This window comes from Sapajus apella, unplaced genomic scaffold (genome assembly GCF_009761245.1).
Source record: "Sapajus apella isolate SASKATOON/1434 unplaced genomic scaffold, GSC_monkey_1.0 scaffold16, whole genome shotgun sequence".
Classification (NCBI taxonomy): Eukaryota; Metazoa; Chordata; class Mammalia; order Primates; family Cebidae; genus Sapajus; species Sapajus apella.
The window spans coordinates 16,515,608-16,531,716 of record NW_022436956.1 but is presented as its reverse complement, the minus strand read 5'-3'; the positions used below and the strand labels follow the sequence as shown (position 1 = coordinate 16,531,716).

General features: G+C 52.9%; 2 protein-coding genes across 24 annotated transcripts in view; one reads left to right on the top strand and one right to left on the bottom strand.

Annotated features, from left to right (window-relative positions):
* Positions 1-4,277, top strand: part of PHLDB1 (pleckstrin homology like domain family B member 1) — a 52,928-nt gene extending 48,651 nt beyond the window's left edge. For 12 of the 22 annotated variants that reach the window (XM_032285289.1, XM_032285288.1, XM_032285300.1 and 9 more), the window contains 3 exons: positions 1,896-1,981; positions 2,109-2,141; positions 2,941-4,277. In XM_032285289.1, coding sequence (XP_032141180.1) covers positions 1,896-1,981; positions 2,109-2,141; positions 2,941-3,081 — 260 coding nt within the window. In that variant the 3' untranslated portion in view covers positions 3,082-4,277. The remainder of the gene's footprint in view (positions 1-1,895; positions 1,982-2,108; positions 2,142-2,940) is intronic. The other 10 variants (XM_032285285.1, XM_032285287.1, XM_032285294.1 and 7 more) reach the window with 3 other exon arrangements.
* Positions 4,278-4,496: 219 nt separating this feature from the next.
* The window catches only part of TREH (trehalase), a 23,386-nt gene continuing 11,773 nt past the window's right edge, over positions 4,497-16,109 (bottom strand). For both annotated transcript variants that reach the window (XM_032285309.1, XM_032285310.1), the window contains exons 2-15: positions 10,454-10,554; positions 10,171-10,315; positions 10,002-10,089; positions 8,535-8,635; positions 8,284-8,376; positions 8,039-8,155; positions 7,806-7,928; positions 7,511-7,560; positions 7,182-7,376; positions 6,068-6,285; positions 5,703-5,814; positions 5,238-5,350; positions 4,944-4,997; positions 4,497-4,703 (exon numbers count right to left, since the gene is read on the bottom strand). In XM_032285309.1, the coding sequence (XP_032141200.1) occupies positions 4,551-4,703; positions 4,944-4,997; positions 5,238-5,350; positions 5,703-5,814; positions 6,068-6,285; positions 7,182-7,376; positions 7,511-7,560; positions 7,806-7,928; positions 8,039-8,155; positions 8,284-8,376; positions 8,535-8,635; positions 10,002-10,089; positions 10,171-10,315; positions 10,454-10,554 (1,663 nt within the window). In that variant the 3' untranslated portion in view covers positions 4,497-4,550. The remainder of the gene's footprint in view (positions 4,704-4,943; positions 4,998-5,237; positions 5,351-5,702; positions 5,815-6,067; positions 6,286-7,181; positions 7,377-7,510; positions 7,561-7,805; positions 7,929-8,038; positions 8,156-8,283; positions 8,377-8,534; positions 8,636-10,001; positions 10,090-10,170; positions 10,316-10,453; positions 10,555-16,109) is intronic.

Sequence of the window (16,109 nt, the reverse complement as noted above, 5' to 3'; positions counted from 1 at the left end):
GGAGGGGCATGTTGGCACCAGTCCGTAAGTTGCCTTTACCAAGCCACGGAGGTGGGGGAGAGGAGGAGATCTCAGGGAGGAGCTTACTTCCAGCGGGCACCACTGAGTTTAGTGACTGGTGTGACCTCTCCTGTAGGACTCAGTCTCACTGTTAAGGTTGTCAGTTGTAGCACCTGAGCAGTGCCACAAACAAGGTGGCCCAGGCCCTGTGCTCTCCCTTGACAGGGATCCTGCCCCTCACTGAATGGTCACCTTGGCTCAGGTAGTCTGCCCCTTTCCTGCCACCTCTCACCTCCAGAGGCTATATACTATATGTATATGCTAAATGCTCTGTACACATCGAAGGAGTGTGCTTCCTTTAAAAAAAAATAGGTAAAAATATCCATATGGTTCAAAAATAAAAAATATGTTAAAAAATTGAGAATTATTTCCCCAACCACTACAGGTAACTACTTATATTAATCTCTTGTGTATCCTTCTAGAGTTTCTGTAGGCGAATATAAGCATATACAAACCCTTTTTCTTGCACAAAAGGTGGCATACAGTACATTCCTTATTTACCACCTAATGTGTCTTAGAGATCATTCTATATCAAATTTATCTATATCTAGACGTTATATCTGGGCATATATTACAGGTCTATTTCTGAGTCTGTATCTGGATCAGACATTTCTTTTTCTTTCTTTTTTTTTTTTTTTTTTTTTTTTTTGAGACACAGTTTTGCTTTTGCCCAGACTGGAGTGCAGTGGTATGATCTTGGCTCACTGCAACCTCGACCTCCCAGGTTCAAGTGATTCTCCTGCCTCAGCCTCCCAAATAGCTGGGATTACAGGAGTATGCCACCATACTTGGCTAATTTTTATATTTTGAGTAGAGACAGGGTTTCACCATGTTGGCCAGCTGGTCTCGAACTCTTGACCTCACGTGATCTGCCTGCCTTGGCCTCCCAAAGTGCTGGGATTACAGGCGTGAGCCACTGCACCTGGCCTATTTCAGATATTTCTTTTTTTTTTTTTTTTTTGAGACGGAGTTTCACTCACGTTACCCAGGCTGGAGTGCAATGGCGTGATCTCGGCTCACTGCAACCTCCGCCTCCTGGGTTCAGGCAATTCTCCTGCCTCAGCCTCCTGAGTAGCTGAGATTACAGGCACGCACCACCATGCCCAGCTAATTTTTTGTATTTTTAGTAGAGACGGGGTTTCACTATGTTGACCAGGATGGTCTCGATCTCTTGACCTCGTGATCCACCCGCCTCGGCCTCCCAAAGTGCTGGGATTACAGGCTTGAGCCACCGCGCCCGGCCAGATATTTCTTTATCATTCTACTGAACAGCTGTATTTAGCCTTCCATGAGGTGGCACATACTAACTTATTAACCAGTTTCCACTTGATGGATATTTTGGTTTCCAATCTTCTGTGACTATAGACAATACTGTGCTTAATAATCTTGTGTGTGTTGCTTTGTGTATGTGAAAGAGAAATTCCCCTAAATGTAAGCATTGGATCAAAAGACAACTGTCTATCTAATTTTGATAGACATGGCCAAATTGTTCATAAAGGTTTTACCAATTTATACTCCCACGTGTTGTTAGACTGCCTACTTCGCCATAGACTTGCCAAAAGTGTGGTGTATATTCATTGCAGGTTTTTGTCATTGGGTAGGTGAGAAGCAGCATCTCAGTGGAGTTCTGATTTGTATTTATCTGTGATTATGAATGAGGCTGAGCATTATCCATATCTTTAGGGTTCTGTATTGGGTTCTGTTTGGGGGTCCTGGGAGACTAGGATCTTCACCCCATTTCCCAGATTTGGAAGCTCAGGCCTTGGAGCTCCACATAAACAGAGCTAGACCTGAAGTGTGACCAGCTTCATAGCCCACCCTTACTTCCTTTGCAGACAAGCATGAGACGAAGCTGAAGGGAGTCATCTATTTCCAGGCCATTGAGGAAGTGTACTATGACCACCTGCGCAGTGCAGCCAAGGTCAGGAGTGGAGGGCAGCAGAGGGGGCCAGAGGGACAGCCATGGGGACGGGGCTCTACAGAGGCTCCAACCCAGTCCTTGTTCTCTTTGTCAACTTTCTCTTCCTTTCTCCTTCTCCCCTTCCCAGAAGAGGTTTTTCCGCTTCACTATGGTGACTGAGGTACCCCTCCCCACTTAGCTGTAACCAGCACATTAACGCCTCCTGTATCCCACTCATCCCTGACCCTTGACTCCCCCCTTCATCTCCGTCCCTCCCCCAGGCCCAAGGGAGGAGCAGAAAGCAGGTTGCAAAGAGCAAGAAGCTCCTGTGGGCTTGGGTGCCTCCCTCTCCTTGTCTCCCTCTCCCCGAAATGACAGCAGGATGTCTCCCCATGGGGGGCTGGCGATGCTGAAGGGATGGCCGGAAGGGGTGGAGGGGACCCTCACAGACTAGATTTGATAGGGAGAAATTGACAAACAGGAGATATTTGAGGCTGGGGCCCACTTCCCTAATGCAAGTCAGCCTCCCTCCCACCAACCCTCTGGTGCCCACCCCAGCCCTGATCTCTGCTCCTCTGGGGTCTCGGGGCCTAGCATCCCGCTTGTAGCTCTTTCTCTCTGCCCCTGTTTTGCTGAGAGGAAACTCTGGTCTTCACTGGAACGGCCCTTTGTATCTGATCCTCTTGATATTCACTTCTGAACCTGGGGGTGCCAAGGACCAGTACCCCCCTTATCAGGGTATAGCTCCGTCAGGGTCCAGGGAGCTTAGAGAGCCCAGGACTGCTGTGGTGTGAGAAGGGAACATTTCAGCCTGGCTCAAATTGACTGGTGGGGCTAGGCTCTGGGCCTATTTAGGACTCAGCCTGAAGCTCCAGGGCTTTCTGGGGGCTGGGAAGGGAAAGGGCCGATAGGGAGGCAGGTGAGAATATTCCTGGGCATGGGTGAGCCCCATCTTAGACCTTCCTCTCTTCCCTTGGCAGAGCCCAAACCCAGCCCTCACCTTCTGCGTGAAGACCCATGACCGGCTGTACTACATGGTGGCCCCGTCTGCAGAGGCCATGCGCATCTGGATGGATGTCATCGTCACAGGGGCTGAGGGCTACACTCAGTTCATGAACTAACTGCCGTGGGCCTACTGGCAGAGCACAACTGGGGCTTTTATACAAGAAGACTTCAATATTCTATAAGGAGCTTGGTCCTGTGAGTTTCTAGGCTCTGGCCTCCTGAAGAACCAGCCAGAAGAAGAAAAGTGGAGGTGGCCACTGCCTCCTCAGAGCCCAGAACTTGCAGTAACCCTTCAGGGTCCTACCCTGGGCCCAGCCAGGGCTGAGGAGCTGTCACAGAGAGGGCTTCAGCTCTGACCTGACACCTCTCCCCAGCCTGTTTTCTCTTTTCTAAAAGACAAATTATGGTACCATAAGCTGCCAAAGATCCCCTCCTGCCTCAGACCCCTTTGCCAGGGGCCTTGGGGGCTGAGCAGAGCCACATCCAGAGTGGGGTGATAGCTCAGGCGGCCCACTTCCCACTTCTCAAACCCCGCTCTGCCCCATTGTTCTCCCTTCCCTGATACTTTTTATTACCTTGCTCAAGGGCCAGAGATCTCAAGTATCATCCTTGAGGTCCCAGCTCCATCCCCTAGTTGCAGACCCATCACCATGGTTACCATAGCAACTGCTTCATTGCCATGGTTACATACTAATTGCTGCCGCTCTGTGGCCCAGCCCACTGCTTCAGCTGTGGGCCCTCTGAAGGTACATGCCATCATCTCTCCAGCCCAGGCCCCTGGGCATCTCATGCTGGGGGAAGGGACCAAATACCTGCTCCCTGCCCCCTGCCTGTGTCTTCAGCCCTGATGCACAGCCTGCCAGTCCCCCAGTCCAGCCCTCTCCCTTCCACTGGTGCCTTGCTTAGAGCCAGAAGGGATGAAGCCGGGGGATCTAGGGAACAGAGGAGGAGCGATGCAGTTGCGAGAGGAAGCTGGAAGGGTTATGGTTGGAATTCTGTACAGGGTTGAGTTTCTGACAGGGAAAGAGGGTTGCTCTGATGCTCCTAGAGGGAAAGCCTGAGCAGGAGAGGACGCAGCAGAGGGGAAGGGCCCTGTGGTGCCGCCGCCCTTCCTTCAGCCTCTCGAGGGTGATGGAAATGGAGAGTGGAGGACCAGGCCTCCAGCTGTCTGGCCTCGCCCTTCACGCCTTAACACTAAGCCCACTTCCCCTGCTCTCCTTCCCAGCACTGAGCCCTTGGTTGCCTGGGCCCAGGCTGGGGGTTTTCAGTATTTGTAAGCATTTCAGCAGAACAATAAAGCCTTTGGACTACAGAAATATGTGGAAGGCGGGAGGTGTGGTGAATGGCACTAGGGCACCTGGGGCAAGAGGGCTAGGTCTTCCCCCAGAGCAGAATTGCCACCCTATTCAAGGTTCCAGGAGGGAGCTAGGCCCCAACCCATGACCTCCAAGTCATGACCCTGCACCCCACCTCACTCTGATCGGGGGACAGGCTGGGAGGCAGGAGGGCATGAGGAGGCAGGAAAAGGCAGGAACTGGTGCAGAGGTTTAATGGGGCAGGACATGGGGTCAGGTGAGGAGGGCTGTCACCGTGGCAGGAGGCTGAGCAGGAGGCTGGGCAAAAGGGCGGCTGCCAGGCAGTGGGGCTCCAGGAAAGCCAGCTGGGCCCCTGAGGTCAGCCGGTCACCGTAGCGGTCCAGCAGCATCAGGACCACGCCATTGGTCCAGCCAAAGCCCTCCTGGGAAAGGCAGGGCAGTGGGGCCAAGTCTCTGAGAAAGCCCCAAACCCTTGGGGGCTGTGGGCTCTCTCCCCAGGGACACTGGCCCTGCCTAGCCCCAGTGGCACCAGGGAGCACCAGTCAGCTCCTCCCCTGGCCCACGTGCAGGTGAGCACATTGGGGCGTGGGGCCGGGGGCGTGGGCAGCAGAGCCCAGGAGTTCCCTGTAGGATGTTGGCCAGCCCACCCCAGGCCTGCTCACCTGAACTTCATACTCTCCTCCCCCACCGGGCTGTCCACCGTTGCTGATGTCATACTGGGGACGAGAGTGGTCTGTAGGTCATACACTGTCCCCACCACCCAACCCCAGGGACAACAAACAACCAGAGCTCCTGGGGCTGCTCTGTCTGCCTAGCAGCCCCTGCAGTGCCCAGGAGTGGCCACTGGGCGCCGCCACTGTCCCAGCTGTGCTGGCCCTGGGCCCTGCCAAGGCTGACCCTCTAGCCTCAGCACTGGGACGCCCTGTGGGGCACAGGGAGGGCTTGGACCAGCTCACCTTCTCATACATGGCTGACTTTCGTGAGTAGACATCAAAGTTGGTTCGGATCCAATTCTGAGCCAGCTGGAAAGCCACCTCCTGGGCCCGAGGTAAAGCTGCCTTGGCCAGGCCTAGACCCCATCGCAGGCAGGACTCAATCTCCAATTCCCCATCCCAGACACAGCCCAGGCTGCACTCTACTCTCTCCAAGGAGGGAAAGAGGCCTGGCCCTAAGACCTCCTTCATGAGACCATGGTCCAAACTGCCCTTAATTGAGGGTCCTAGTTTGAAGGGTGAACAGGACTGATTGCACTGAACAGGTTGGGTGGACATAAATGTTTGCCAAGTGGAGACCAGAAGAGCAGAGGAGCAAGAGAGAGGACAAGGGGGCTGTGTCTTTTTTTCATGCCTCCCCAGCACCTGGGAGGCCCACCTCTACACCCTGGGGAGGGCCCTGGGCTATGCCCAGCCCTGCCTCCCTACCTCTGATGACCAGGTCCTGCAGGGGCGCCCAGGCATTGGGGAAGTCCCACTGCTGGCCTGTCTTCTGGAGAGAGGTCGGGATCCCATACTGGTAAGTCAGGATCTGGCTGTCCTAGAAAATTCCAGACATTCCCATGACTGTGGGTGGGGCTGGACTGGGAGCCAGGATGCTGGGCGCCGCAGGAAGCCAGATGTCCCCTTCCTGGCCCTTCTCTTGGCTCACAGCTGCCCCCTGGTGGCTTCAGCGGGACCCGCAGGCTGGGACAACGGGCATGACCAGAGCGGCCTCCCCTGCAGGTCCGGCTCAGGGTCGGGAGGGGGCGGTGCTGCCTGCAGTGGGTCAGAGCCACCTGCTGTGCCCTCACCTCCAGGTATTTCAGAGCCTTGTCCGCCATTCCAGGGTCAGAGAAACACCCGGCCCAGAGTGGAGTGAGGTTGGATGGGTAAAACTCCCCATTCTTCTTCTTGTTCTCAAGGTCGTAGTCGAACCAGGCACCCGCCTCCTCATCCCACAGGACCGCGTTCAGGGCGGCCAAGCGTTGCGCCCGCAGGGTTCTGTACTTCATGGCCTGGGATTCGTTCCCTGGGGCAGTGCTGCCTTTAGTCCTAGCAGCCAGGGCCCTGCCTGCCGGCCCCAGGTCTTTCATGGCTCTAGCTTGGCCTCCTCCCTTTGTGTTTCTCTGCAAGAGCTGAGACACCCTGATGACCGAGGGGATGTGCCCACTTGGAGCCCAGCACATTTCAGGCGTCTAGGTCCTGGAATTTCCTGAGCACACAGCCCCGCCCTGCTCCCAGGGAACAACTGGAGCTGATAGTCCCCAGGGTCTATCCTCCCAAGTGCACTGGCTGTGTGGATTCCCCTAGCTCTCAGGGGGTCAAGGGCAGCTGTCTGAGGGAGAGGGAGGGAAGGATTTTGGATATGTGGACTAGGGTTCCACTCACAGACCCTAGAGAGTCTCACAGTAAGAAAGGGAGGGGAGCCGGGTGCGGTGACTCAGGCCTGTAATTCCAGCACTTGGGAGGCCGAGGCAGGCGGATCTTGAGGTCAGAAGTTTGAGACCAGCCTGACCAACGTGGCGAAACCCCGTCTCTACTAAAAATAACAAAAATTGGCCGGGTGTGGTGGCACATGCCTGTAATCCCAGCTACTTGGGAGGCTAAGCAGGAGAATCGCTTGAACCTGGGAGGTGGAGGTTGCGGTGAGCTGAGATTGTGCCATTGCCCTCCAGCCTAGGCAACAAGAGTGAAACTCCATCTCAAAAAAAAAAAAAAAAAAGGCAAAAAGAAAGGGAGGAAGAGGGAGATTGGGGTGGGCTCCATTCGTCCTCTTGTCAGGTACACAAATGTGAGTGCAGGCTTCCACTAGGGCAGGGCTCGATAGGCTGGGTTGCTGAAGGTCTGTCCTACTTCCAGTTCTGTTGTCAAGCCTGCAGCAGGCAACCAAGCTCCCTGATTCCCCTTCCCTCCTGGGGTGCTTACCCAGCCTGGAGTAAAAGTTGCTCATCAGCTCTTCTGCTTGACATAGGAAGGCATTCAGGTCAACGGGCACAAATTTGCTGGTTCGGATGCTGCTAAGCGAGTTGGGGTTTGGGCCTCCAATGAGCCAGCGTGAAGAGAAGTCCCAGCCAGACTCAGCCCCAGCCTTCAGCTCAGCCCACAGAGCCTCCCGGTCTCCTGTGAGGACAGAGCAGGGAACCCAGCCAGTCCCAGCTGCAAGATGAGGCAGCTGTTGAGAGGGGACCAGAGCCTGACACAGCAGGCGTGCAGCCGCCCTGTCCCCAGCCCTCCCTTGCGCTGCCGCTACTCACCTTCCGGCAAGGTGTTGGCCAACTCTGCATCTTTGCTGTAGGACTCCGGCCTGGCAAAGAGGGGAGGTGGGCAGCCTGGCACTGGTAGCTGCTAAGCCCCTCTGTGGTCAAGAGGCGGCTGAGCCACCTTGATCCAGCTGCCCTTGGGCCCCACAGCCTGGGATTGCAGAGGGCTCTTGATGTCACCATCTGAGAGGCCAGGCTAAGTCACTTCTCCTCCGGCCCAGAGCATTGTGATGCTCAAACCAGAGTGAGCAGGTAAGAGACCGAGGGGTGGGCTGTTGCAGTTCCTCACCTGGGTCCACCGTAAGGGACATAATAGCGATTCAGGAGGTAGGTTTTTCCTCCCACGCTCACAGAGACAGTCCTGTTCTTGGTCCAAAAGTCCAATTCCAAGGCTAGCGTCTCAATGTTCTCCCTGGAGTGAAGCGGGCAGCATGTCAGCCCAGGCGCGCTGCCCATCCCCAGCCCTGAGAGGTCCGAAGGGTGGGTGGGTCTGCAGAGCAGCACTGGGAGGGCGGTACCCACTGTAGGAAGGCGGTGTCATTGGTGTGAGTCAGGTAGCGATCCATCATGAGGGTCAAGAGTGGGGGCTGGCTCCGCTGCAGGTAGTACACGCGCCCGCCATTGGGGATATGCCCGTAGCTGCCAAGGGGAACGCCTGCTGAGATGCCCTCTGCCCAGCAACTGGCACCAAGGCAATCCAGCTCCAGGCTCATGGCATACCTGCCTCTCCTCCCCGCCTCGTCTGGAGGTGCCCGGCCCCCTCTCACGTTTTCACCAGATCCAGGAAGTTCTGCAGCATGCCCTTCACCGTCTCAGCCATCTCCGACAGGAGCAGACCCTCCATGACCCAGTAGGAGTCCCTGAGGAAAGGACAGCTCAGGCTCCGCCCTACTGCCTCCCTCTGCTCTGCACACCAGCCAGTGGGGCACCCTGCCCTGCTCAACACCCTGCTGGCCCTGGGTTTCTCCACCACTGCCAGTCCCGCAGGCCCCCTGGCCTCTCGGAACTGGGCGCTCACCAGTAGTAGAACTCAACAAAGCGACCGCCAGGCACAATGAAGGGATGGTCTGAGTAGATGAGAGAGAACCGCTCAGGGTGGCTGAGAACCTCCGGCTTCATCTGGAGTCAGGAGAGAAGGCAAGGGGAGCCTAGAATCCCCATGGAAGCAGGGTATTCAGGTGGCTGGGGGATCTGAGGCCCCGGGAGCCACAGGCTTTGGAGCCAGGCAGTCGGGCTCAGCTCTGGCTCCACTGCTGCTCAGCCGTATGATCAAGGCATGGCCGCTGGGAACCTTGGGGTCCTCATCTCTCACCTGCTGGCCTCAGGATTCTGGCTCAATTTGGTGCTGGGTAGAAGCCCCAACCATTCAGCCAGGGGCACCAGGCAGGTGTCCACCAAGCAGTGGTCATTATGAAGACCCAGGGGAGGCTGGGTGGATGAGGAGGGTGCCAGCCCCCCGTTTCCCCTCTGCTCCTCATCCTTGCTGCCACCGCCAAGCCAGGCCCAGAGGATTGATCCATCACCCCCATTCTCTGAGCCAGGTGGGGATAAAACCCCAAACCCTTTCCCCAGGTGAGGGGTGGTGGAGGAGCAAACAGGATAGGCCTGAGCACAGGGCCTGGCCTCGAGCATCAGTACCACTGATTCCTCCTGAGATGGAGGCCTGGCCCAGGAGCTCAGGGAAGCAGAGAGCCCAGCAGGCAGTGAATATCTACTCGCTGGTGCCAGAGGCAGTGCTGGGTAGCCTGGAGGTGGCAGGTTGGGGTTTCCTGGGGAGGCTGGGGAGGCTTCCTGGAGGAGGTGAGCTTTAGAAGTAAATGCTGCCTTTCTGACCTCAGAAGTTTTGTTTTTTGTTTGTTTGTTTGTTTTTTGAGATGGAATCTTGCTCTGTGGCTGGATGGAGTGCAATGGCGTGATCTCGGCTCATTGCAATCTCCGCCTCCCAGGTTCAAGCGATTCTCCTGCCTCAGCCTCCTGAGTAGCTGGGACTACAGGTGCCTGTCACCATATCTGGCTAATTTTTGTTTTTTGTTTTTTGGTTTTTTTTTTTTTTGAGACGGAGTTTCACTCTTGTTACCCAGGCTGGAGTGCAATGGTGCTATCTCGGTTCACCGCAGCCTCCGTCTCCTGGGTTCAGGCAATTCTGCCTCAGCCTCCCGAGTAGCTGGGACTACAGGCACGCGCCACCATGCCCAGCTAATTTTTGTATTTTTAGTGGAGACGGGGTTTCACCATGTTGACCAGGATGGTCTCAATCTCTTGACCTCGTGATCCACACGTCTCGGCCTCCCAAAGTGCTGGGATTACAAGCATGAGCCATGGTGCTCAGCCCTCAGAATTTCTTTCTAGAGGGCTTCTATTTGAGGACCGAGGGGCCAGGGACTGGTTGCTCAGGAAAGGAAAGCTGATCTGTGCTCTGGAGTCTCTGTGGGCCCCAGCACATTCCTCTCTCCAGCCCCCTTGGCCAGGCCCAGGACACTGATACCTTCTTCCCCAGCTTCTTCCAGATCTGGTGCAGCTGCCCTGCCCAGGCACGAAGTTTGCCATCTGAAATCTTCTGCAGAAACTGCGGGCTGGAAAAACAAGCCCCACAGGGTTCAGGGAGGCAGCTTGGTTGGAAGGGACCCTCTCTTGTTCCACGCCCAGAGTCATACCTGTCTTTCCAGTCTGCAGGGGTCCAGGGCTGCAGCTCCTGCCCCTTGGCCCGGAAGTGTTCTTGGACAAACACCTGCAGCTGCTCCCTGGGGATGCTGTGATTGTGGATCCTGGACAGCTCAGTGAAGGTCTGCAGGACTTGTTCTGGAGAGCGGGCAGCAGGGAGGAGTCAGCAAGGTGTCACAAGCCCTGATCACAGGGGCCTCTCTGCTTGGTCTTGCCCCCCTGCCTTCTTTGGAGAGAAGTTTCTTTGGAGAGGAGGTTCAGCCCTAGGTGCTTCACCTGGAGCTACAGACAGTGGCATGTCCACGAACTGCTTGTCATCCTGGTAGAGCTTGGCCATTTGAACTTGGTGCAGGAGCTCCCCGTGGCAGTAAATCTCGCTGCAGAGATAGGGATAAGAGCAGGTCAAGTCACCTCCCCCCCTACCCCCGCAGCATTAGGACAGAAGAGAAGGCTAGAGTCTGTGGCAGTCTGGTCAAGGCATGTTCTGCAGCTGGACAAGGGCTCTGTGTGTGTGTGGGGCGGGGTGGATAGGAGTTTGTGGGTTGGAGTGACATACAGGGCTGAGGGAACAAACAGGGTCTTTGTGCAGTAAAGTACATGTCCGACTGCCTGAGCCCACACTGGTTGCTAATTTGAGATGGTGTAGAATAGCAAGTGGACAAAGGGAAGTTAACACTTTAATCAGTGACGTGTTAGAAGCTGGAATACTGCTGCGGCCAATTCTCTGCACCATGGCCCTGTGTAGACTTGATTGGAAGGGCTTATGGCAGAAGCCTGGGAGGTTCTGAAATGTCCGTTTCTAGAGTCTACACGAAGTGTGTTCCTAAACTGCTGAATCAAAACATAGGTTCAGCCCTCTTAGGTGAGGCGCACTCAGTGGTGACGGTTGAGACTGGGTCAGGACATCTCCAGGCGCAGTGTATGGTATGGGCCATTTGAGAGACAATGACTAACTGGCCCTTGTGTGTTTCCTGAAACTGCCTCCATGACTGCAGGACGCAAAATCATCCTGAAACCTGAAATACCCATAATGTCTTGGGTGATGTCAGAGAAACGCTCTGAGACAAAGGCAGTGCCCAGAAGAGTTCCTGAATAAAATGGAAATGGTTTATTCAGGAACGTGCTGCTCAGGGAATGCGAGGAGGTGCTGATGGTATTGATGAGCAGGAAGCCCCTTTCTCTCTAGGGCCAACTTTGGAAACACCAAGGAGGTGATGGATCCTGGTGCCACATAGGAGAAGCCCTATGAACAGCTCTTGGTTGAACGAGAAAAAGCTGCTTGTGGCCGGGCGCGGTGGCTCACGCCTGTAATCCCAGCACTTTGGGAGGCCGAGGCGGGTGGATCACGAGGTCAAGAGATCAAGACCACCCTGGTCAACACGGTGAAACCCCGTCTCTACTAAAAATACAAAAAATTAGCTGGGCATGGTGGCGCGTGCCTGTAATCCCAGCTACTCAGGAGGCTGAGACAGGAGAATTGCCTGAACCCAGGAGGCGGAGGTTGCGGTGAGCCGAGATCGCGCCATTGCACTCCAGCCTGGGTAACAAGAGCGAAACTCCGTCCCAAAAAAAAAAAAAAAAAGAAAAAGCTGCTTGTTTACGGTGGACAGACAGTATCTTATTTGAAAGGCCTTTGCACTCTGACTGAGGGTAGAAAATCTTTGAAGAAGGTAAGAAGAAATCAGCTCAGTGGACTGAATTACATGCTGTTTTCCTTGCAGTAATAGAAGACTCTAATGATGTCTGGGTGTGGTGGCTCACGCCTGTAATCCCAGCAATTTGGGAGGCCAAGGCGGGCGGATCATGAGGTCAGGAGATCGAGACCATCCTGGCCAACATGGTGAAACCCCATCTCTACTAAAAATACAAAAGTTAGCTGGGCATAGTGGCACGTGCCTGTAGTCTCAGCTATTTAGGAAGTGAAGGCATGAGAATCGCTTTAACTCAGGAAATGGAGGTTGCAGTGAGCTGAGATTGCACCACTGTACTCCAGCCTGGGTGACAGAGTGAGACTGTCTCAAAAAAAAAAAGAAGACTTGAATGGTAAAAGCCCCTGTGTTTGGGTTTTTACTGACTCGTGGCAGTAGCCAATGGCCTGGCAGATGGGCTATGAAAAACTGAACTATTAAAGGGTGGCCCACCTGGGGTATAACCCTATGGAAATTTTTTCTTTTTTTTTTTTTTGAGACAGAGTCTCACTTTGTCACCCGGGCTGGAGTGCAGTGGCATGATTTTGTCTCACTGCAACCTCCACCTGCCGGGTTCAAGCGATATTCCTGTCTCAGTCTCCTGGGTAGCTGGGACTGCAGGCACCTGCCACCACGCCTGGCTAATTTTTTGTCTTTTTAGTAGAGGTGGGGTTTCCCCTTGTTAGCCGGGATGGTCTTGAATCTCCTGACCTCGTGATCCACCTACCTTGGCCTCCCAAGGTTTTGGGATTATAGGCATGTGCCACCACTCCCAGCCTACCCTATGGAAATTTAAGGGGCACATTAAAGTGGCTTTGTTATAGATGCAAATGTGCAAAATACTGCAAGATGCTATATTAGAACAGAAGATACTGTACCAATGTGGACCACCAAGTTATATTTCCTCAGATCAAAGAATACAATTGACAGCTCCTAGTATCCAACAATGGGCCAAGCAGTACCACATTAAATGCACATATGGTGTTGCATACACCCTCAGAGTAGCACTTTGGTAGAGAATTGGAACAGATAGTTGAAACATTTGCTGTCTAAAGTTGGGGAGATAAAAGCATGAAGGGGTGGCTTACACACCTTCAAAAGTGTGTGCTCTAGCCAGGCACAGTGGCTTACACCTGTAATCCTAGAACTTTGGGAAGCTGAGACGGGTGGATCACTTGAGGTCAGGAGTTCAAGACTAGCCTGGCTAATATGGTGAAACCCATCTACTAAAACTACAAAAATTAGCCAGGCATGGTGGCACAAGCCTGTGATCCCAGCTACTTGGAAGGCTGAGGCAGGAGAACCCAGAAGGCAGAGGTTGCAATGAGTCAAGATCATGCCACTTTACTCCAGCCTGGGAGACAGAGCAAAACTCTTTCTAAAAAAAAAAAAAAAAAAAAAAAAAAAGACCTGGCACAGTGGCTCATGCCTGTAATCCTAGCACTTTGGGAGGCTGAAGTAGGTGGATCACTTGAGGTCAGGAGTTAGACACCAACCTGGCCAACGTAGTAAAAAGCTGTTTCTAGTAAAAATACAAAAATTGGCTTGGTGTGATGGGTGCCTATAATCCTAGCTACTTGGGAGGCTGAGGCAGGAGAATTGCTTGAACCCAGGAGGCTGAGGTTGCAGTGAGCTGATACCGCGCCATTGCACTCCATCTTGGGCAAGGGAGTGAGACTCCATCTTAAAAAAAAAAAAAAAATCAATGACAGATGGTGAGGAAGAGACATAGTAGCTGAGAGTAAAGGAATGAGTAAATGGGCTATGCAATGAGGGAAATCCAGTATCCCACTGGTGCCTGGAGAGACTTGAAACAAGAGAATAAGATTGTCTCTCAGCGTGATTATACCAGATGCCTGAAAGGGGGAAGCCACGCATTTGCCAAAACGACTCCTGCTTTTGGGACCTGACAAGGTCAAATGGCAGCCTGCAAATCTGAGTGGCACTGCTCTGAGATTTGGCCATATGATACAATGATGAGCTGCATTAATTGCTGACAAGTGAATGTCACTCTAGCCACATGTCAGAGACTTTTGACTCTCAGTTTCCAGGTTACATCTACTACAAAGGATACCATTTGGGAAGGAATTTCCAGGAAACTCTCATTTTGGGGCCTTTGGGTTGTGTGATTTACAACTCCTGGCAGACTAATCACTGTGTAACTGTAAACCTTGATCACTGAATGCTTAGAAAGGTCTCCGGTTAAAATGAACGAAATATAGCAGCAGCATGACAAGACAGCCTGTCACAGTGAGCTCCATGCACAAATGCAGATCACGCTTGTTTTTGTGGATGAAAAGCTGTTAAACAGAATAGGGAAATGTGTTTTTAAAAAAATTTTTTTTTGGCCGGGCGCAGTGGCTCAAGCCGGTAATCCCAGCACTTTGGGAGGCCGAGGTGGGTGGATCACGAGGTCAAGAGATCAAGACCATCCTAGTCAACATGGTGAAACCCCGTCTCTACTAAAACTACAAAAAATGAGCTGGGCATGGTGGCGCGTGCCTGTAGTCCCAGCTACTCAGGAGGCTGAGGCAGGAGAACTGCCTGAACCCAGGAGGCGGAGGCTGTGGTGAGCCGAGATCGCGCCATTGCACTCCAGCCTGGGTAACAAGAGCGAAACTCCGTCTCAAAAAAAAAAAAAAAAAAAAAATTTTTTTTTAAAGACAGGATATCACCATGTTGGTCAGGTTGGTCTTGAACTCCCGACCTCAGGTAATCCACCTGCCTTGGCCTCCAAAGTGCTTGGATTACAGGCGTGAGCCACCACGCCCGGCCAAAAAATGTGTTTTTAAAAATTTTTTTAGACAAGGGCTTGCTCTGTCACCCAGGCTGGAGGGCAGTGGTGCAATCACAGCTCACTGCAACCTCGATCTCCCAGGCCCAAGTGATTCTCCCACCTCAGCCTCCTGAGTAGCTGGGACTACAGACAGGCACATGTCAGCATGCCCAGCTAATTTTTTTTCAAGTTTTTGTAGAGACAGAGTCTCAGTATGTTGCTCAGGCTGGTCTTGAACTCCTGGGTTCAAGTGACAGTCCTCCTGGCTTGGCCTCCCAAAGTGTTGAGATTACAGGCATGGGTCAGCATGCCCAGCCCAAATGGGTTTCTTATAACATGAAAGCAGTAGACAACCCATGATATGTCCAAATTCTCCTGGGAACAGCCCCATGCTGAGACAAGGAAGGCTTTGGGAGGCCTTCTGGCATTCTCCAACTAACTACACCTAGCTGTGATGATCACCCATCTAACCCCAGTATGGGGAACTCACAAATTCCGGGTACAAAACATGTATCCTAACTGCACTCAGTCCTTTAATACAAAATCACCACAGTATACATGGTAGAATCAACATTGGCCCATGAGATAGAAAAGGCTCTAAGGGAGATAGGTTACCCCATCATGGACAAGTTGAATTTATTAATGCTTTTTTTTCTACTTTCAAGCTTTTTATCCCTAACAAATTTATTTATTTGTTTATTTATTTATTAATTTGAGACTGAGTCTTACTCTGCTGCCCAGGCTGGAGTGCAGTGGCACAATCTCAGCTCATACAACCTCCGCCTCCCAGGTTCTAGCAATTCTCATGCCTCAGCCTCCTGAGTAGCTGAGATTACAGGTATGTGCCACCACGCCTGGCTAATTTTTGTATTTTAGTAGAGTCAAGGTTTCACCACGTTGGCCAAGCTGGTCTCCAACTCCTGACCTCAGATGATCCGGCTGCCTTGGCTTCCCAAAGTGCTGGGATTATAGGCGTGAGCCACCACACCCAGCCTACAAATTTACTTTTAACAAGGAGAAGCATTTTGAGAAAAAGATGCGTTAGAGGAGGAGGAAATACTTCCAGACTCATTCTATGAAGCCAGTATTACTCTGATACCAAAACCAGATGAAGACACATAAAAAAAATAAAACTATAGGCCAGTATCGCTAATGAATATTGATGCAAAAATCCTCAACAAAATGCTAGCAAACCTTGACTGGGCACGGTGGCTCATGCCTGTAAACCCAGCACTTTGGGAGGCTGAGGCTGGTGGATCACCTGAGGTCGGGAGTTTGAGACCAGTCTGATCAACATGGAGAAAGTCCATCTCTACTAAAAATACAAAATTAGCTGGGTATGGTGGCACATGCCTGTAATCCTAGCTACTCGGGAGGCTGAGCAGGAGAATCGCTTGAACTCGGGAGGCGGAGGTTGTGATGAGCCCAGATTGCGCTATTGCATTCCAGCCTGGACAACAAGAGTAAA